At 38.8% G+C, this 21101-nt stretch overlaps 4 protein-coding genes across 6 annotated transcripts in view; 1 reads left to right on the top strand and 3 right to left on the bottom strand.

Annotated features, from left to right (window-relative positions):
* The window catches only part of tinagl1 (tubulointerstitial nephritis antigen-like 1), a 41654-nt gene extending 41091 nt beyond the window's left edge, over positions 1 to 563 (bottom strand). The window contains exon 1 of the mRNA XM_028036560.1: positions 545 to 563. The gene's annotated coding sequence lies outside the window, so the exon portion shown is untranslated. The remainder of the gene's footprint in view (positions 1 to 544) is intronic.
* The window catches only part of aunip (aurora kinase A and ninein interacting protein), a 954922-nt gene that overhangs the window by 759060 nt on the left and 174761 nt on the right, over positions 1 to 21101 (bottom strand). The window lies entirely within an intron of this gene.
* On the top strand, positions 374 to 4878 carry cfap300 (cilia and flagella associated protein 300). 2 transcript variants are annotated; one of them, XM_028036589.1, is made up of 7 exons: positions 374 to 655; positions 728 to 809; positions 1058 to 1127; positions 1222 to 1379; positions 1582 to 1754; positions 2597 to 2651; positions 2766 to 4878. In XM_028036589.1, exons 1-7 carry the CDS (start codon positions 546 to 548, stop codon positions 2895 to 2897), a joined length of 780 nt encoding a protein of 259 aa, XP_027892390.1. In that variant the 5' UTR covers positions 374 to 545; the 3' UTR covers positions 2898 to 4878. The 2 variants fall into 2 exon arrangements, with proteins under 2 accessions (XP_027892390.1, XP_027892389.1); XM_028036588.1 differs by having other exon boundaries at positions 376 to 655; positions 2597 to 2663.
* kcnq4 (potassium voltage-gated channel subfamily Q member 4) overlaps positions 6197 to 21101 on the bottom strand; it is a 57863-nt gene continuing 42958 nt past the window's right edge. The window contains exons 9-14 of one of the 2 annotated variants that reach the window (XM_028036546.1): positions 20723 to 20848; positions 16196 to 16422; positions 16021 to 16120; positions 10004 to 10135; positions 8276 to 8414; positions 6197 to 7724 (exon numbers count right to left, since the gene is read on the bottom strand). In XM_028036546.1, the coding sequence (XP_027892347.1) occupies positions 7521 to 7724; positions 8276 to 8414; positions 10004 to 10135; positions 16021 to 16120; positions 16196 to 16422; positions 20723 to 20848 (928 nt within the window). In that variant the 3' untranslated portion in view covers positions 6197 to 7520. Of the gene's footprint in view, positions 7725 to 8275; positions 8415 to 10003; positions 10136 to 16020; positions 16121 to 16195; positions 16426 to 20722; positions 20849 to 21101 lie in introns of both variants that reach the window. The other variant, XM_028036545.1, reaches the window with a different exon arrangement.

Below are 21101 nucleotides of genomic sequence, written 5' to 3'. Positions count from 1 at the left end.
ATATCTTTAATTAGAATTATGACTTGTCAAAACTAAAATTGAGATATCTTGAATTTACTTTATGACTAGTCATAATTTAATTGTAGATATCTTAAATGCGTATTTCAGATAGTCAGTAATTCATTGTAGATATCTTGAATTGAAGTCTCCATACAACTCAATGGTAAATCTGACGTCATTTCGACTAGTCAGAATGTAATTAGAGATATCTCAAATAGGCATTTTGACTAGTCAAAATATAATTAGAGATATCTTAAATCGCTAAAACGTCTAGTCATAAAACAATTTAAGATATCTGGAACGTAAGCGCGGTACAACAGAATTTATGTTAAAACGGCTTGCCATAGCTGTAGTTCACACTGGGCATCAAGACGTCACCAACCGTCCGTTACCAAGGCAACAGCTACTCTAGACAAACTCGAGTCCCTAAAAGTTAAACGAGAAAAAGCGCGAATTGGAATTAAACTTCCAGTAAATAAGCTTATGATTAAGTCTAGTACCTCTTAGCTCTAAAATTTATATTGTTTTTATAGGCGAAACTCACAATGGCAGGAGACGAAAGCGGGTTTGAGCAGACTTTCTCTTTCGGTCCTCTTCCTGCCAAGAGCTTCTCCTTCCAGGATGATAAGAGCACCTTGACGCTGTTGATGAAATGGTGACGTAAAAATATAGTTAACTTTCCCCCGTTTGTCCAGGTGTGTTGTTTCTCATTGTGGGTTTCATTCAGGTCCATGCTGGGGAGGCTTTCAGCTCAGACTTACAGCTTTGACAGTAACTTCCATCCTTACAGCTGTGAAACGTTTGCTTTGGTAAGACATGCTCTAATATTGTATTTACTGTAATATATGTATTTTACTGTAAAATATGAAAGTGTTTTTTTTTTGTTTACAATTTTCAAATAAAAATCCCATACTTCTTGAGACTCAAATTCCGTTTTCCCCCTTTTTTTCTGTAAAAAAGCAAATCTTCAAAAATGAGGTGTTCTCAAGTTCACATTCCTTCATTTTGTTTTTGTCTAAACTGAATGCATTTGATGTTCCCTTCCATTGTTTTTTAGTGTTTCTTCAAAGACCCTCAGGTGATTGCCAGTCTAAGGAATGTGGAGGCTGGAGTCTGCATGCCTCTTGGTATGTCATCCCCTAGAGATCCTTTTATCAATTACAGCAGGAAATTGATGTCATCTGTTCTTGACAAAGGCTAAGACACTGATGTGTGTTGTAGAGAGGCCAGTAGTGTCTGTCAGCACAGAGCTTGTGCCCTGTACTAAGATCTCCATGGAGTTGTTTGATCCAATCTACTCTTGCGGCATCCTGAGGCCCTCTGGTCATGTAGTTAAATGCTTTCATGATGTCTACCCTGACTACGATGAACTTCGACAGGTGAGCCTCTCTTTTTTTTATTCCCTCTGCCTGTTTGTATCTATTTCATTTCTGAGTTTAAGTTCAAAGCTTAAATGGTAAATTTAAGCTTGAGACTCAAATTGATGTAAAAAAGCAAATCTTCAAAAATGAGGTGTTCTCAAGTTCACATTCCTTCATTTTGTTTTTGTCTAAACTGAATGCATTTGATGTTCCCTTCCAGATGTTACAGGAAGAGGATTCCCAGCACTACTATGTTGTTGGGAGGATGGAGCGGGAGGAGTTTTTGTTTCGCCTTTTCAAGCACCTGTGTCTTGGCGGAGAGCTCTGTCAGTATGAAGACACCATCGACCCCTACATCAGCACCACAAAGAAAATATACAAAGACCTGATAAGGTAAGCTGTAGCACAAGACTTCAACTTATAAAGAAAAAGAAGGTTAATTAAATTCTTCTCTAGGATTCTGGTCTCAAAGTATTCCAAAGTTGTAAATTGTGAATGCCCTTAAAACCAGAAAATAATGTATCATATCAACCCTGTGATCTAGTCTTTCATGAAATCCCAGAGAAAATCTTTAGATTAAATTAAATTAGAGCTGCCTGTCCCCCACCTATTGCTGTGATTTGCCAGTTTTTATAGTAACCAAAAAGACACATTAATCTGCTTGGAAATATTCAATCTAGTTATGAATGCACAGGAGTTCCTACACATTTTCAATGTCAAAACCCCATACGTTTCCGAAGTAAGTGTCCAGAATTGCTCTGTCACTTTTCAGCCTCATTTTAAGAATGCAAGAAACCTAAACTATCTCTACATGGCAGGATTGAGGCTTAATATGGTGCCTGCAAAAACTGAACTGTGAAGAAAAAAGGAAAAAGAAAGGAAAGAAAAAAAGAATTGAACAATAGGTGACCAGATGAATGGATGGAAGGATGGGGATTCTGCAAACAGCTATATAGATTGGTGATTGGAAAATAATAAACATGTGGGTGGATGAACATTTTGATAAAGAAATAGTTAAATTAATAGAAATGCATCTAATTTCTTACATTTTTCTACACCTATAAATATCAATTGTGTAGGAACCACTAATTCAAAAGGGTCATGCTATACAATGTTGTTTTAATTCTTTGTGTTAAACCCATAAAATTGTGAAACCCAAATTTATTTTTTACTCAAGGTTTTTCTATTGTTGGGACCTCTTTGTGATCTATTCCTTTATGTCATTTACTTTGTAGTGTGCAAAAGGACGCAAAAACAAAGAAGATTGATGTGGTGTCCACCGTACTCAAAGTATGTGCCTATGTAAGTGAGCAGTTCACATAAGATTTGGAAACCCATACAGCTACAGCTGGAGCCATTCAAGAAAACTGCAAAAGCATTTTCTGCATTGGTTTTGTTCTTCAGGATGAGTCTGGCCAATGTTTTCCTGGAACACGGGAGGAGGAGCAGACGTTTGCCTATTTAATTGTGGATCCTGTCAAACGAAATGTGACTTTGCTCTACCACATCTATGGAGTGGGAAAAATGTCGCTGTAAAAGCTGGAAAAGGAAAACAAATCTGAACCAGCTACAGAATTAATTGTTGCTTGGTCCAAAAACACTGTATCTACATCTTCGATTTCTGGTTTTGGTCATTATAGTATATGCTATTGAGACTATAGTGTCTTGAAAAATAGCTGTAGGTTATATGTTTTATTTAAACTGAGTTGAGCAATTAAAAGAAATAAAAATCTGAACTAATTTTCCTCATAATGATGAATTTGTGTTAGAAAATCCAATAAAATTAATATTTATCAACATCCACATGTTATCACTTACCCATTTTGTGACAATATGTAGAAAGCTCTGGAAGGTACAGTAGCAACTCACTGTAAAATTTTCAAAAGTAGTTTGTTGTTGTGTATTAAACCATAGTTCAATGTGTCATAATGTGAAGAAAAAAGAAGAGACCCAGAGCAACAAACAGTCCAAAGAGCTTTATTGAAACAAATAAATTAATAAGTTAGTTTTCTAAAAATTTCTTTTCAGCAGAAACACATTTTTTGTACCTCTTTAAAAGATCAAATATAGGTTAGATTAGAAAACAAACCAATGTTGCATTTTGTTCAGTCAACTGCCCCACCATTTGGACTTGGAAGACTTTGTATTGAGTTTGTGTTTTGCTTATTGCTCGTTCAGTTCGTGCTTTATTCTAACAGCTCCAAAACCTACAGTAGGAAAGCAGCTAAAAGAGTAATGAGGTGGAATGTCGAATGGCAGCAAGTCAGTGAAAAGATGGACGGATGGTAGGACGTCACTAACAGATAAGAGAACGTGCAGATTGGTTCATGCATAGCATTCAGTCAGTTGGACAGTCACTGACTGCTTCTCCTAATCAGGTTTCTAAGCTAGCGCCCCCTAGCGGCCTCAGAGGTAGTTGTGTGGAAGCCAATCTTATCTAATGTGACATGCTTGTGACGGCACACATGCCTGCAGAGATTCCTGTGTCGACCCAAAATGTCCATGCCTATAGCTTCCACATCTAAAGGGTGTTAAGATACTGTATGGGTTTCTATGGAGGTACGATGATATGCCGACGATACAGTAATATTCTCAGAAAATTACAGTAGTTGTAAAAGATACAATTTTTACAACTAAGTTTTTCTTTCGTTAAATGTTATGCAAAAAAAAAAGTAAAAAAGCATTCTTTTGTGTAATTTCTACAAAACATACAGTACTTCTTCCAAGCATTTTTTATTGTTTTAAGTAGGAGATAGAAAAGCTCACCACACCTTTCACGGAATAAGGAGAAACAAGGCACAGGTTATTTGCTTTTATCTTCTTCCTGGAACATATTTTTGGGTGTTTTTTTTTTCCTAATACGGGGACCACATTAGGAACAACATGCAATAAATGATCTTCCATTAATTATCATGAATAACAGCGTCATTCATGGTAACACTGCCTCTAATAAACAGGGATCGCTGCAGTAATTAAGTCCCTAGAAATAAAGCTTTCCAAGCATTTTCCATGGAAATAAGCAGAAAACTTGGATGGTGCCTAAAGCAATTTCTAGCATCAAGAGCCATTGGAGCAGAAATAGATCTGAACAGGCCAAGCAATGAAGTACATTCACCGTTTAAAAGTCTCACTTAAGTGGAAAAGTGAAGCACCTGAGTCAGCTGGACGTGACTGGGGATGGAAGACTTTCTCACTGGACAAAAACAATGAAGAGATTTTTTTAACTGTTGCAGGCAGGAAATGTGAACATACACTAAACACGACATCCATGTTCAAGATCAATGAGTCTGTGGGCCAAATCAGCTTTGGGGCCGTACAGTTCTGTCAAAATTGCTGCGTTTATGTCTAAGAAAAAATATCAAAACAAATCCTAAATTTACGTCAGCCACCACAAAACTTCAAAAAAGAAAAAAAAAAGTTATTTTTTTTAACATGTTTTGTCAAATTAAACACATGGGAATAGGAAATAGGCAGAGGCTAAATTAAACAACAAAATGGCGTTCCATTTATGAAGTGCCAGAAAAGGAATTGCTTTTGTTGTTCGTGTTTGTCTGCATGTAAAATTGTAATGATCTACTGCACACCCTTTTGTTCTGAAGCGTCTTAAAGGAACGTGCATTAATGATAATCTGAAATTCATGCATTAGACCTGGATTTCTTGAGCATCATTCATTGTTTAAAACTGTGCTTGTGCTGTCTTTAAATGCATATGACATCTGATACAGGAACAAGAGTAAAAACTGCCCTTGTGACACAGAGGTTGTGAGGTATTACCTGACTTGAGGTCAGATATGAGTGATGAAAAGCAGTGCAGAAAACTGCTTTCAGCATAGTCCGTCTAAATTCATATGGAGGATCTAAGTTTTATCTGTCAGAATTATTTTAATTGAAGTTCTGTAACAGTTAACAATGAGTTAATGTCTTACTTAAAGGAGATAACTCATTCTCTTGCTGTCTTTGTTTAGGGTAAATACAGACTTGCAGGACCAGAGACTGAAGCTAATGCTATTTTGAACCGGGATTGAAACCAAAATTGTCTTCTAGCATTTTAAAGGCTCTAACTTTTAATGCATCAGAGCAGCTTGGAGTTGCAGCACACAAACACATCTCTAGATTTGTGACCACTGCCTCAAAATAAGAGTTATTCTTCAGGTCACTTCAAAGTATCCCTGCTGGTCTTTGGATACAGTCAAAATAACTCTTGGAAAAACTTCCAAAACATGGAAGGAATGTGACCCTGAGGAAGGCCACAAGCTGAAATGTGTTGCCTTGCAAAGTTGCTTCCTAGTAGTTCAAGTGTTGCTAGAATCTTCACCTCACAAGAAAGTGATTTTGCCAGCTTGTTTTGCTTGAAAAGTTTAGATGAATGCCAGACAGAACGCGTCATGATTTCCTATAAATAGAACTGAAAGCAAAAGTTTCATTAAAGTTGATTATTTAATTTAACAAATTTAGAAAACCAAAGAAGCTTTAAATACATTTATGATTAGTCATGACTTTAAATGTTGGTTGTTGGCAATGTTAAACCCTGAATTTCTTGAAAAATGTGATTATGTTTTTAGTATTTATAGTTGTTTGGACTAAAATTAATATAATAAGCCAGAACGTATTTAACAGTTTCTAAGAACAAACTTCCAGAAAACTGTAAAACAGCTGAAACACTGACTTCTTTTAAATCTCAACTAAAAACCCACCTGTTTAGAATTGTATTTGAAATGTAATCAATTACATATTTATTGATGGAACTTGACTTAATGCTTTGTTTTGATTGTTGATTCTATGTTGCATTGTGTTTCTGTGTTTGTAATGATGTAAAGCACTTTGAAATGCCTTGCTGCTGAAATGTGCTATACAAATAAAATTTGATTGATTGATTGATAAGAAAGCAAATTATTTTGTTTTTCTTAAATATACAACAGATATAAATTTTACCATTTAGTAGGTAAATTCGCTAAATTAGACATGTAGCCTCTGGGTCCAAAGTTCTGGATTTAAACAAAACAAAGACACCAAGAGAACCGGGATCTGACAGATATATTAACCTTTCATTATGTTTTTACAGAGCTCCTCCACTAAAATTCTGGACTATCCCTTTAAAAGCAAGTCTGATGAATAAATATGGCAGGATTATGGGCTGCAAGACAAAGACTTTTAGAGGTTTTGTTTTAAAAATAAAAGTGTATATCACTAAAATGGCCGTAGTTCGCACAGTAGTCTGGAAAAATTGCAAAAGAGAGATCTGAGAATTACAACGGACCACCATGGCTCTATTAAATCCTACATAATCCTCAATACAATGCCAGCTGAGCTGGAAACAAAAAGTGTGTCTTTTTTTTTTTTCTTTTTTTTTGCTGTTGGGCTTGTCAGAGACCAGACTTCCTAAAGAGGATATACAAGTGAAAACAAACAACAATTTACACTAAGGTACAGTCCAAATCCACAGTCAGTCCAGCACATTAGTTCCACTCTGTTCTCATGCGAAACGTTTGGGTGATTAACGTCTGATCTGGAAAACAGAATTTCCCTTGCTGGGTGGGACCTTGTGCCGGTGCAGCTGATCCAGGTCCAACTGTGTTTTTCCTTCAGGTGTCAATCGCTCTTGTTCTTGGAATGCAGTTTCTCTTGAACAAAGGAACAGCTACATTCATCACAGCATGAAAAACTGTGTTGTCACCCTAATGTCGGAATGGGAACGCTCTTAAACGACTTTCAGTCGATTGAAGTGCCCAAGGGAAAATAAAACCAGACAATAAAGAGGAAAGAGACGATTCCTCCGGATATCTGCAATGTCTTGTAGACAGACTTCCACAGTCTGTCTACAATTAAAGTTTAAAAGTAGGTTTAGATATACAGCACGATGTGAGTGGGTGAGACTGCTTCAGTAGTCAAGTACTTTCCTCATCCAGTGAGTTGACAGGCGTGTGCGGTAAGCAGCTTTGGCTGAGGCTCCTCGTCAGCTGGAGCCACCTACTGGCCAATGTCTGACGAGCTCCAGAAACATTCACTCCAGGATAAAGGGCTGAGGATGGAGACTTGAGATGGGAGGGGCAATCATACCAGATCTGAATTAAAGGGGAAGTTTGGTATGCTGGGCTGCTCAGAGAGAGGACTCAGTGTAAGGAGGACATATTGTAAAGGGTTAGTGTCTGTGTCCCATTGTCATTCCAAGTTCCCGCTGTCAGACTGGGAGATGTTCAGTGTGTTAGCGGACGGGAAGAGGTCTCTTTGGTCCGTGGGGCTGTGGTAGTCAGACGTCAAGTCGGGGTCCAGGAGGGAGGACAGCGTGACGTGGGAGGAACCTTTCTTCAAGCACTGCGAGTAGAAGTTGAGCATGAGGTCCAACTTGTTTTCTATAGACTGTACCTAAAGAGAGACACACCAACACTGGACTGTGAGATGTCAGCTGCTTTATAACCTTTCCATCTGGTTAGTTGGTCACCCTTTCACACAGCTCAGTTAGCTGTTTCCATTAGTCCATATAACTGCACAAATTGGAGTTACGGAAAAAAAAAAAAACTTTACGTAATGGAAACACACCAAAGACAAATAAAACCAGTTTTTTGCTAAAACGTTTTGACCGTTTCAAAATTAGTATACTTCACAAAAGCTCAATGGAAACACTTTTCTCACATCACACAAGTCATGCGATAACAATCGGATGTGATGACTGGCGTAAAAGACGTAAAAGACGACAGAAAGTGTTAGGAGGATGACGTAGCTGCATGTTTTTAATGACTTATCGTGTGAGCAATATTATTCATGTGTGATTTTAATTGCATTTCTTACTTAATGGAAACACCACAGTTGCAGATTAATAGTGTTTCTTTCTACATTATCGGAAAATCGACAAGGCTTTGCAAACATTTGTAATGGAAACGCAGCTACACTCTTCAAATATCGTTGTCTTCTGGTACCTGTTTCTCCACTTTGACCACACGGCCCATCATGCTGAGCTCGTCCAGGGAATCCAGTTCTGGAGGAGTCTTCTCTCCTTTTTCGGGTCGCAGTTTTTTATCAGGCTGAACACCTCCTCGCCCAATTATCTGATCCACCCTATTACACAGAGGAAACAGGGTCCATTAAGTATTATGAATATTAAACATTTCATATTGCGCTTCTTTTTCAATTTCTTACTTTATCGTACGCTTTAGTTCTCACCAAAGTTACAATTTCTAAAGTCCAAACTTATGGACTACAATGGACTACTCCCTACAATGTTCTCTGCATAATGTAAATATTTTTCAGTGCCTTGTCTGTCATAGCCAAGAAAAAAAATAACCAGCAATCTTGACCATCAGACCAATTTAATCCTAACTCCTAACTTTATAAAAAATTTTTTTACACAGAATAACAAAATGTGCTGCAGTTATGCAGAATAAGAAACAAAATGACTAAATATTAAAATTTTCAGTCATATTTAATTAGTTTTACCCTTGCTGAAAGCAATATAGAGTTATAAAGTTAAACTTAAAATAAAAAAAATTAAGTTTTAGAAAATTAGATTGATCAGTTGGTAGAAATGCAGAGAATGTAACAAAATATAACACTGTTTATTAAAATTAAGATTTTTTTCCATCCTTCTTCCTATTAAATTTACCAGCTTTTCTGTCCTGGCAAAAGAAAAGCATCCCCACAGCATGAGGAGCCACCACCATGCTTTGACGTAATGACTGCTTGTTTAGGGCAGAGGCGTTTAAACGTCACTTCACATGGGCCAAATAAATAAATAAATAATAGACAATAAATTGTATCTATTTGACAATAAACTAAGAATGAAATATTTTTATAAAAGAAATAAAGCAATATGTCTTAGTCAATGCAGCTGTAAAATTTAAAGACGTTCCCCACATTTTCATTAAAGGCATCCAGTTTGGCAATTCTTTTGGGCCCAATTGATTAAAAATATACTAAAAAATTTGGCTCTCAGTCCTTTGGCAGGCCAATTTTTCATAATTTCTGAATTAAAGCCGGGGACGCACAAAATAAGCATAGGTGCTGCAAATGGCCCCCAGGCCTTCCCTTAGCCACTCCTGGTGTGGATGATGCACATTGTTCACCCTCTGCCCCTCCCAGTAGGCAGAGGGTAAAGACCAAAAAAGTCTTAAAGCTGTTTGCATTAAGACCAAAAAGCTACATTTTTGTCTGATGTAATCAGACCTCCAACTAACTGGCCTTCCTTTAGCTTTTCACATGCCATTTCCAGTGGTTTGCTCTGGATTTTATTGGGGGTACCAGAGAGAAGTTTCCCGATTACATGTACACGTACCACTTTTTAATTTTTATTTGTTTGATCATTCTCATAAAATCCCAATAAAATGCATTGAAGTTTGCAACATCACAAAATGCTAAAAGGCTTGGGGGTATGAATACTTTTGCAGTATACGTCCGCGTTCTGGGTTTGTTTTTGCTAAATACATATATATAATGTAACAATTAAGATGTTATATTTCATCTGCAGTTGCTTTGACATATTTTGGGAGTTTGTGAAAAACAAAGGATTTAGTAAATCCTGGCATGCAAAAATAGGAAATATATTATGCTTATTATTTACAATGGCAGAAAACGTATCATGAGATTAATGTCTTGTTTTTTTTACAGATTCTACAGAAGCAGATGAGTGTATGTTATAAAGATTAAGGTACCTCATCTGCAAGCTCTTGATGCGGCCCAGCATGTCCAGGTGTCCTGCAGAGTACTGCTCTATGACGTCTTTCACGTCATATGGACGCAGCATCTCCTTAAACTTCCTCTTCGCCACTAGAAACTTCAGGATCCTACACACACAAACACAACACTCTTCCTGTTATTACCTTTCTGCGTAGAGTTTAAAACCGCACAGGAAAACGCACAGAAGCACCGTAAACCTCTGGAAAAATGCATAAGCAGGAGGCTATCAAACAATGCAGCTCACTCCGACAATAACAAGATTAATTAAAGTCCGCATGACCTTATCTTTCACAAGCAGGCCCATAAAGAAAGCAGTCACAAACCTACTAAACCATGCGGATATATTGAGACGCTCAGCGCCTCTCCCAAAGACATTTTCTTATCGGGATTTGCTGTTTCAGCAATTAGCACAGTTCCATGGATAGGATAACACACACCTCTATTCTATCCCCAGTTTCTGCTCTTTTGTCATTGTGACAGCTGTGTTGGAACCACTGGTGGACCACAGCTGCTCCCGCTCCCGGGTGCACACAGCTCATAATCACCACCCACACCCGAGTGTGGGGGAGTCGGACCCAGGATTGTTAACCCTACACCACTATACCAGGTGAACACATCCACTGACAACATCCCCTGGCAGTGGGGTTTTGCTTAAAGGTCATGCATGAGGGAGTAGAGCCTGTAACAGAGATAAAAACGGGAAAAAATGTGGAGAAAAGTTTAAAGATGTCTGCACCTGGCTTTGTGTGTTGCCTGTTACCTCTGCTCCCTTTTGTTCTCTTTGCCAGGAAGGCTGGCTGTGCAACACAATGTGTCAAAAGAAGCTTTAAGTGACGCAATAAACACAATAAGCAGTGGTTTCTTCTTCCAGAGGTTGGTTATGTAAGTGATGGAAAGAAAAGATTTTCAGCATGAAAAAGGATAAAGGTTTATTTATCAGCAGGAACTCCTGTCTCTGAGCTGCAACATACAAACAATAAAACACAATGAAATCATACAGACATATAAATGTGTCAACAACTTTATGTGAAAGCGGTGCATTATTTTGAAATAAAAGGAAAGTTGCGAACCTAACAAGACCAGGCTGTCCACCTAAACTGACAAGGATGACGCAGTCAAGATCTCGATATTATTGAGTCACATTATTATTAATTATTATTATTATTATATTATTGAGTCACAATGTGTGAACACATTTTAGATGTTTGAATCAGGATGACTAGTAAAGATGAGAAGAATGTTTGAGTAAAGCAGGGAAGTGAGTGGAAAGGAGAAGGACTAGATGGTGACCCGGTGCCTTAATAACCGTCAGCGCAGTCCCCCTTCTCCTCACGCAGCACTCAGCTTCTTGATGACTTATGCGTTTGGAGTATTTTTGCAAGCAGTCTTTTCTTAATTTGCAAGTAGGCACAGTTTTTTTTTTTTTTCTTGCCAGGGCGGGCCTCAGGTGTGGGTTAAGGAAAAGGTTGAAAGAGAATGAGGGGGTTTTTGTATCCTCCGAGGGTTTCCTCAAAATGCTGACTTCTCCTTCCTGGTCACTAAAATGGCTTTAATAACACGGAGTCAGGTTTCAGCGCCCCCACCCTCATCCAGACAATTTCCAGTCACTGCGCGGCACAGTTGGCACGGCTAACTAAAAGATATTATCGCTTCTCGGTGCTAGGAAGTTGAGATGTAGAAACACGGTGATGACTGGGGAGAGAGGAAGTGTCAGCTGTGGCCCAAAATGCTTGCAAAGCCACTGCAAACATTTCTGCAATTCAGCAAAGGTGATTCCCAGATAGTCTCCAATGGCAGGTTTTATCTGGGAATTAAAAATGACTGTTTTGCTGACATAAACCCAAGGTGGGCCAAGACGGATGAGCCACTGCAGGAGTAGGCCTGAATCTTTCTGGATTATAAGTATGCGCCTGCTAAGTGACAAAACCCAGCCCACGAGGTGAAGTATATGTATAACAGATTAATATAAAGCATAAAAATAATAAGGCCGTAAAACTATTACACCTGAAAGCCACAACAACAAATGACATCAGATCACTATAAATGGAAACCATGTCCAAATTATTTATCTATTAAAGTAGGCACTTCATCAAAGACTGCAAGCTTGCAAGAATGTTGTTATGCAGTATCACATTTTTGCACGTGGGGAGTCACAGAAGAGACGCACACAGGCTTTGTTTTCTCCGCTCCTCTCTCCATACATAAACCCAGCACCATACACATTTATTCAGGCAGCCTGGCACTGATAAACCACATGCATCTAAAGTGAAGTCTCAGCACTAAAGCCTTTCTGTGTTTCCAGGACATCAATCATGAGCCGTGCTGAGATGTTGCACATGTACCTGTGTGCTAACACAGTGAAAACACCTGCTGTTTACACACCTGCACTATCTTTAGGAACTCCCCTCCTTCTATTGTCTGCAGCACAGAGCAGCTGAGGTCAGAGTTATCTGCTGAGTCAAGCACAAACCTGATAGGTCAGTAAAAATGGCCCATCAGTGGCATCAGACTGTCACACAGAAACACTCGGTGGCGCACGCCTGAAATAGGAATGACACATCTGAAGGACAGCTTAGCCAAACGTGGCGGTTATAACATCAGTTTGAATTTAGCGCCAAAACATATCAAATCAAGCATGGAGAGCTCAAAACCCATGAACTATTTTGTATGTTTTCACATGACAGTCCCTTCATTGTTTCAATCTTATTCAATCTCATGTGAAAAAGCAATAAAAAGTAGACCATGAAGGGAAGTAAAATGCACACTTAGCATCTCTTACCGATAACGAGCAAGACGCAAAGTACCACACTGACAGGTTCATGGTCCACAGTGGGGGAAAGATGCACGTTTTCCCCACGTCTAATTACTGAAAATCTGAAACGTGTGGCAGACCTTTGTATTAATTCTCCTGAGTCAAAACTTTGTAGAACCAGCTCTCAAATCAGCTAAAGCTGCAAACCCCAGCCGTGCCTGGGTTTGAACATCTAAAGACAAAAAGAGTTGTCTTTAGACAACCATATGACTGCATGGAGAGCATTTAAAAACATCAGGTTATTAACATCTTGCCAATGACTCTAAATCAAATTTACATTTTTACTTTGACTGGACCGTTTAATCACGGTCCAAATCCAAATCCTTCCACTGTAGCTCTGGCTCACTAATGTCCTCTAAAAAACCTGTAAGATCTTCACAGCTTCATACCGAGATTAAATTAGACACAGGTAGACTCCATTTGTTAATTACCGGTAGGTTACTTATGAATATCTTAGCAGGGAGGTTCCTCTTAATTTTATTGAAGGTTATTAGAGTAAACGGGGTAGAATACTGAGGTGCATGGAGGCACAATTTGTTCCACTGTTCCCTTGCAGCAAGAAGATCCTGAGATCAAATCCTGGCACAGTTAATAGAAATGGTCAAGTTTGAAATAGTTTCTTCAATTTGGCAAAAATAAAATAAAAAAAATAAAAAGAAATTACACTCGGCTTTTTCGAAAAAGTGGAGATGGAAACACATTTGCCAACTAAATTCCACTTCACACATGTGTTCCATTATATTATTCAGTCACATCAAATCCCAATGACATACATTTATGTTCATAGATGTAGCATGATAAAATAGAAAAAAGTGAACTGCAGCTCTTAAAGAAGCTTTTACAAAACCAAATTCTTACAAGAATGCTTTAAATGAGAAAAAACTAAATAACGTGATCAGATCCAATATAAGAAAATATCCTCATAAAAATATTCATGCACAAGGTCATTTCTCCCAAGGGCATCATCATGTTGCAAATATAGAACTCCATAGACAGCATCACGCAGCCTTGAGAAATGCAGTCAGGCTCCAGTGCTGACATCAGGGACCAGGAAACAGAGGTATTATAAACTGCTTTCATCAACCCCCCAGGAGTACGGCCCGGCCCCAGCACCAGATGTTTGCTAGCAATTGTAGTTTTTCTGCCACCATCAGTGAAAAAACTTCATACAGGTAATCTGAGTGTAGGCGTGTGAGGGCGTGTGCGTGTGTGTGTGTGTGTGTGTGTGTGTGTGTGTGTGTGTGTGTGTGTGTGTAGGGATGGACGCCGGGCCTGCAGTGCTGCTTGAGAACTTCTTGGAATTTTCTGTTTCATGGAACTGAAAAAATAATAATTAAAAAAATACATAATCAGCTACAGATTAGGACAAGATAAAGATAGGAATTTTTTTTTTTTTTTGGAAAATTGTTTAATATGAGGGGAAAAAACATGACTCGTAAGTCAGTAGCATTGTGTGCCAATTTTCATTTTAAAATCCTGTATAAATGTGAGTGGCATTAAAGAAAAAAAAAATTTCTTAAAAAAAAAAAATCTCTGAAAATTGTTGACTCATATACTCCACAATCAGACAAACTAAGCTCACAACATGATACTAAAGGTACAATTACAGAGCCCAACTTGCGACACGTTAGTAAAATGGCACACAATGTTTCCCAGGTGATTGTTTTTGTGTCAATATCGCAAATACGTTGTGAAGGAAAGGGTCCTTCAGAAGAGCATGTGAAGCTGTTCTTATATTCATGAATGTTTCGTATAAATGCTTTGAAGGACTTGCTGCAGCATTCACATGTGAGTGCACATGCTGAGCAAGCAGACATTAATGCTTTCTGTATTGGCTTTGTATGCAGATTTTCTGGAACATGCTGGAAAAATGTCAAAGTGGCCTAAAAGAAAAAAAAATCCACCAACACTCCAGAGCGACAGCACATGTTTTGTAAGAACATCCTCCAGTGAAATAATATTCTTAGAGAACATCAGAGTTTGTCCAGTAGTGCTTCCATTACAGGAGGAGATAACAAAATGTCAGAAACTGACTTAAATATCACAAAAGCCCTTAATCACATTTTATTAGAGTTGTCCTTGTCAGAACTGTACAAAATAATGTGCCTCAGTTTAGTCATATTGTATTATGATCCACCTAGATTGGGTTTTTACCCATGTCTGTGTGTAGTCACGTAAATTTTCCTTATAGGCCACCGTATCGCAGAACCTCACACATGACCAGCCAAGCTACCTGAGTGACAAGGTCACATGGGGAATCTAACCATGCTCACACTAAGTGGATGTATCCAAAAGTGGATATTTCTGCTTGATCAGTCAAATCTGCATGAAGTAAAGACATAGCTTGCCTTTTAATGTCAACTGCAGTATGCACTGTGCTCTCCTGGCCTGTGCACACAAGCACATGTTGTCTAATGTGGGCAGCTTTATTCTCTCCATGAGTAAAACATGACTAAGCATTTGCTTTGTCATGCTTGTTCCCCCAAACTTTCTACAGCATCCCTGATGGACAATGCCTCCACCCAACATGCTTGAAGCTGTTACTGAACTGGAGAGCTCCTTCAATGACAGACTGCTACATCCTAGGTGCACAAAGCAGTAGTATCACAGATCCTTCCTCCCAAAAGCTGATATAACTTTATAACCCTCACCACTCCCAACAAACTCTAGAAGTGTTTAAATCACTGCTGCTATTTCCAGTTTTTCATGTTTCAAGTAACATTTCTGCTGTCATTAGTGCTTCTCTGTTTGCACAGTTTTCATTTTCCCTTCTTGTAAGTAATTTGTTGGTGTTTTTAATACAGAAATACACAATAACTTTAATTAAATGAGTTACAACAACATTTAATTTCCATTTGGGATAAAAGTGTTTTTGAATTTTAATGCACATTTCTTTGGATCAAAGTATGTATTTTTAATAAGTGCTTCGTTAATAAGTGTTGTACAGTATGTTATACTTCTGTTTATATATTTTTTTTATTTTTGTGTAAATCTATATTATCTATATATGCTTTGATTGCCTTTCACTTTGCTGGTGTTCAACCTTAATTTCCCAGCTAAAGGATGGTAAGGGCTATTTCTGGTCTAGTCTATTCTACTGTAACTCTCAGATTAGATCATCTTTCATCAGGAATATGATTCCTGGAGAACAACAGGTGGTACCCTGGTGAAAGAACCCACCTTACAGCTCGTATAAGCGTCTTCACAGCTGGAATCACCTCCTCCATGGCCACATCGCAATATGACTTGTCTTCCACGCTTTCCTCTCCAACCCCCTCCACTGCAGTCCAAGAAGTAAAGAAGACGATTAGCAACATTCTTGTGAGCTCTGATGAAATGTGTAATTTCTGCTTACCATCAACAGGTGGGCGTGGCTTGAGGCGAAGGGAGGTGCGGAAGCGCGTGCGGTCGTTAAAGCTCCAGCTCTTTTGGACCTTTCCAGGGCTGGTGGCTTCAGGGATGTTCTCCTGGCTCGGGGAGCGCCGGACGCCGGAGCCGGGCGGCAGCGGTGAAGCCTTGTTCCGGATGGTTTGGGATGAACGGGAGTTGTTCATCCGGATCCGATCCCGGAAGCCCATTTTACTGCTAACAGTAAAGTTAAAATAGTTAAATCCATGGAGACGCACTGGTATTTTTGGAAAATGATAGCCATCAAATTTTTTGCTTTTTGGTGTAGATTCTCAGCCATCCAGGAAATGGGGGTTCTTGGTGCTTGATTAGAAACAACTGGATTTTCTTTTCTCGTTTCTAAAATATGTTTTGCCTCTCACCTGAAAGGTTTCCACATTTCTGATCATTGATAGAAAACGATAAACCCATCAGCAATCCCATCTCTGAAAAGTTAGGATTTCGTATTAATGACCAGAATCGCAGAAACATTTGGATGAGAGGTGAGACTTCTTCAAGAAACAAACAATTTCAGTTTTCTTTTATTCAAGCACGTAAGTTTCTGGTTTTGGTTGCATTGCCACAAACCATCATTAAAGTATTAATACACCATGTTATTGGGAGGGATATGGAAAAGAACAGAATGGAAACCTAACTTTGTTAGAAAAGAGTTAGTAGAAAACGAGGTAATAAAAAAACTTGGCCTCTTGAAGTATCAGGCATCGCATGAAGAAACAGAAAAAAACGAGAACGCAACAAAGATTTACGTTTTGTCAGTGAAGGACAGAGTAGCTGAAATACAGAGGAACTGTGTGCAATATTTACTGATTCTGCCCTAAGGAGTGGCCTGTTGTTCCTGTCTTTGCACCTGAATCAGCAAAATAAAACTGAAGACTTGCTACAGTGCAGGAGCAGCAAAAAGATTGTCCTGCAAAAATCACAGAAACCACCTTAATCCCTTCAGCAGACCTTAAGGGCATCAAAACATTAGCTTCAAAGGGCAGCAATACAAAAGGCATTTCACTGAGCACTCGGTACCACTCACCACAAGCCGAGTCAGGGAGCTATGTGGGGTCAACTGCTTACAGGAGAAAAGCTATTTGGAAGGCAGGCTCTACAAAAGATCGACTCCCTAATGCTGCTGGTAGAGCATGCTCTTGTGGAGATCTCCCACTCTGCAGCCACTTAGAGGTTACGTACTATCACGGATCCATAGGCAGCGCAACTGTCATGCACTGCAGAGCAGCTCCAGCCAAGTCGTTCACTCCCACATCTTTTCAGATGATATACTCTTTGTCTTGTGTGTGATACACATAACCCAGCTATTTAAAATTACATTTAAATAGCAGGAGTAGGCTTAGAGGGGGACAGCATTTCATATGAAAAGGCTTTTGGCAGGAAATGGAGGAGGGGGGAGGGGGGGTCGATAGACCTTTGCATGCTGTAGGGAAAGGAAGTAAATGCTTTCCAGAACATTGCATGCAAAGAGTAGCACTTAAGCTCCATATAAAAAAAATACAACACAAGCATGTTGATTTGATACAGAGGTTTGATCGGTTTGAAACCGAAGAGCATGCACAGAGCTGTGAACCCTTTTATTCACGAAAAACTACCAATTAAAGCAGGAAGGCTTTATTTGGAATGTTTTCCACAATATCAAAGACCTTTGGTGAGCAGAAAATGCATGTTTTTACTGCAAACGTATCCACACCCCATTGCAACCACAACTTTAAATGTATATCATTGGCTTTGTTTGTGATAGACCAATTGGCATTTTTATTTAATATATTTTGAGAATGGTTATTAACCAAACTTCCCAATTATTGTAGTAGACTGTGTATTTTCAACTAAAGCACAACTGCACACAAAAATTGAACATTCTTGCCTAACGGCAATTGGCTTCGTGTGCTTTATATCACCACTGTCCTATATGGCGTTAAGCTTTTCTTTTGCAGTAACCAGAAAGCCAGTCAGAGTTGACCGGATGATGAATGGAGCTAAATGCAGATTAATTCTGGAAAAAAAAAACTTGTTAAAGATACAATAAACCTAAGCCTAGACCAATGCCGGATTGGTGTGTGTTATTTTAAAAAGAAACGTGCAAATATTTTAGGATCTAGATGCCTGCAGAGGCAGATTCCATAAAGACTTGTAGAGGAAGTGAAGAATAATTTTGAATCTGAATCTATTCTATACTTTCAGATTTATTTGTCAAAATCCTTCTTCTACTTAAATTTGTTCTTTCTTATAAGATCCCAATAAAATACACTGAGGTTTGTGGTTGTAATGTGAAAGTCTGGGGCTACAAATACCTTTCTAAGGGCCTGTAGCCAGTCATAAGCCAACTGGGACTTTTGACATGAATTTATCAACCAAATTCAGTCCTAATTTTTCAAGCATTTACAAAAAAAGACAAATCTTAAAGTCTATTCATATATTAAAATCTTTACACAAGTATTTGTGGACCAGAATACAGTGTCTGTTTAAGGCCAGCTATGGTTGCACACATAAATATTCTTGCTTCTTATATGCAATATTAATGCAACATCTTTCTGGAACTCGCATGCTGTGAATGGTGTTTTTGCATTAACTGTAAGAAAACATTTAGAAAGCCACTGCATCCGGCCCACAAATCTTTGAGTGCTACAGGCAAGGTAGGCAGGATGTGTTGCTGAAGAAGTAACAGTTATCGATCTGCGACGTTTTAGCGTGCCCCGTGCACAGGATTGTTGCTGTGGGTACCTCTGCTTGCGCCCAGCATGAATCCGGAAGAGACCTCGCTTTTTAGAAAGGAGCTGACTGGGGAGACACACAAGGCAGAGGGAAACACGGTGAGGGGCCGAGAGGGAGTGAAGGGAGTGTGGGTGGAGGAGGACAAGAAGTCCTCGGATGCAGCCTGGGTACATGGTGAACCCATGAGAATAAGGTGTAGTGAAGATTAAGGGATGGAGAGTGGAAGGTGTGAAGCTAGAGATGCACCGAGAAATTAGATGGTGGCCTGAACTGGTGGATATTTACATTTAATAGTGATTTGAAACTAAATAAAACCACTTTTTTTGCCAACGGATGAATACACCATAGTACTAGCATGTTGAAGGTGACCCAATGCAGCCCTTTCAGTGAGATGTTTAAAAATAAAGTCAGAAGTCGGTTGAAATTTAAGAATGAATTTGGAAGAAAAATATTTTTTTTAATCACAATTTGACTTATTCACTCAGGCAGAAAGAATAAGTGGGAACAAAACTTTTAACAGACAAATAGGAAGACAGAACCTAAAGTTGATCTGTTTTACGCTCTTTGTCTTTCCAAATCTGTGTATTATGTAATATGATGGATTTAGAAAGCAGCCTGGCTAGAGATTTCAGATCCTAGCTAATCATGCTAATCATTAAGTAATTTTAATTTGCATTAGAATTTCAGCAAAACCTTGTTTTACAGTGGCTCCTATTGGTATTAACTGACCTCTACTCATATTGTGGATGATTAATGAATTTGTATGGAAGAATATCTAAAATAGATATTTGGAACATTGCTCTTATTTTCATTTCAAATTCTTTTTTTTTTTTTTAAAGAATTATAATTCTTTAAAAAATGGCCAAAGTTGATATGGGAAGCTTCTTTACAAAAACTGATTTAAAATTAGTGAAAAAACTGTGATCTATATAGTATTCTGCAATACATTTAAGTTCTAGTTTACAACACAAAGCAAGACAACCGGTGCATCTGAAAGGGAAGTGTTGCTTCTCAATGATCCGAATAGCCATTTCAAAGTTTTGCTTATTTCACACCATGTTAAAGCAAAACGTGTGAATTATGAAGGCAATTTTGGATTATTGAGATACACCCACTCAGTAGGGGGAGATGAGTGTTATCTAAAAGAGGATATAGCAGTTAAGGGTTTCACCTGAGTATAACCATCATGATGTGACAGCAGCACCTCAAAACAAGAGAAATCTTCCAGAAGCCTTGATTCTCCAAGAACCCTGACATGCTTCTTTCATCCGGTGCATGCATATGGCCTGTAAATAACCAATTAAATAACCAACCCTTTGTTTACACTTGTCAATATTTCAGATATGCAATAAATTCATCCCCAATCGTAATCCTTTGACTAACAATAACCTTTAGTTTACAAGCTCGTGACGTGAAGAACAAACCTGCATGGAGCTTCTGCCTTCCTACGAACAGATGGAGGATGGATGCCATAAAAAGGACAGGATGGACATAAAGGAAAGGAAGAGAGGAAGAGGAAACTGATGAGTGAGGGGCGAGAGATGGCAGAGATGGCTGGGGCATGAGCTTTGCACTTTGCAGACAAAGACGGTAAAACGGTAAGAACTCAGGTTAGTAAAGGACGTGTAGAGGAACCACACCTCCATGGATTTGGCTTTGTGTCAGTCAGTCCTGATTTAACTTGTGTCTGATGATCAGTGTGTGTGACTGTGTTTTTGGGCCTCCTGTTTGGACGCACTGGGGCCCTGAAAGAGGTGCCTACCTGTCCCTCGACAGATAGGGGGAGCTGTAGGGCCGGAGCCCAGACAGCAGCGTGTTGTAGGAGCTCTGCAGAACCTTCTTGGTGTTACGTTGTCGCTGGAGGTGACTGAACAGTAGCGTCAGTTCTCTGACACCCACGTGCACAAATGAACAAAAACAAACAAAACATGACAAATGAACAAAATAACAAAAACACCAAACAATGGAGAGCCACAAAAAGACAATTTAATGGTCCAAACACTCAAAAGAAAAGGGATACATGATAGAAATTATATAAATTCACGATCCTAACCATAAAACTTAACCGGCCTACAAGAAATGCTTTTCCTTTTTGTTTAGGGACGACTTTGATTTGCGTTTAGTTGTTTTTAATTTGCGGT

The sequence above is a fragment of the Xiphophorus couchianus genome, chromosome 13 (assembly GCF_001444195.1).
Source record: "Xiphophorus couchianus chromosome 13, X_couchianus-1.0, whole genome shotgun sequence".
Taxonomy (NCBI): Eukaryota; Metazoa; Chordata; class Actinopteri; order Cyprinodontiformes; family Poeciliidae; genus Xiphophorus; species Xiphophorus couchianus.
The sequence above is the reverse complement of the archived record's forward strand: the minus strand, read 5'-3'. Positions and strand labels throughout refer to the sequence as shown.

Excerpts from the sequence above, each read along its gene's own strand:
- cfap300 (XM_028036588.1), top strand. The coding sequence starts at position 546 with ATGGCAGGAGACGAAAGCGGGTTTGAGCAGACTTTCTCTTTCGGTCCT. Across the intron at positions 810-1,057 it reads GCTGTGAAACGTTTGCTTTG|TGTTTCTTCAAAGACCCTCA; the intron begins GTAAGACATGCT and ends ATTGTTTTTTAG. Across the intron at positions 1,380-1,581 it reads ACTACGATGAACTTCGACAG|ATGTTACAGGAAGAGGATTC; the intron begins GTGAGCCTCTCT and ends GTTCCCTTCCAG.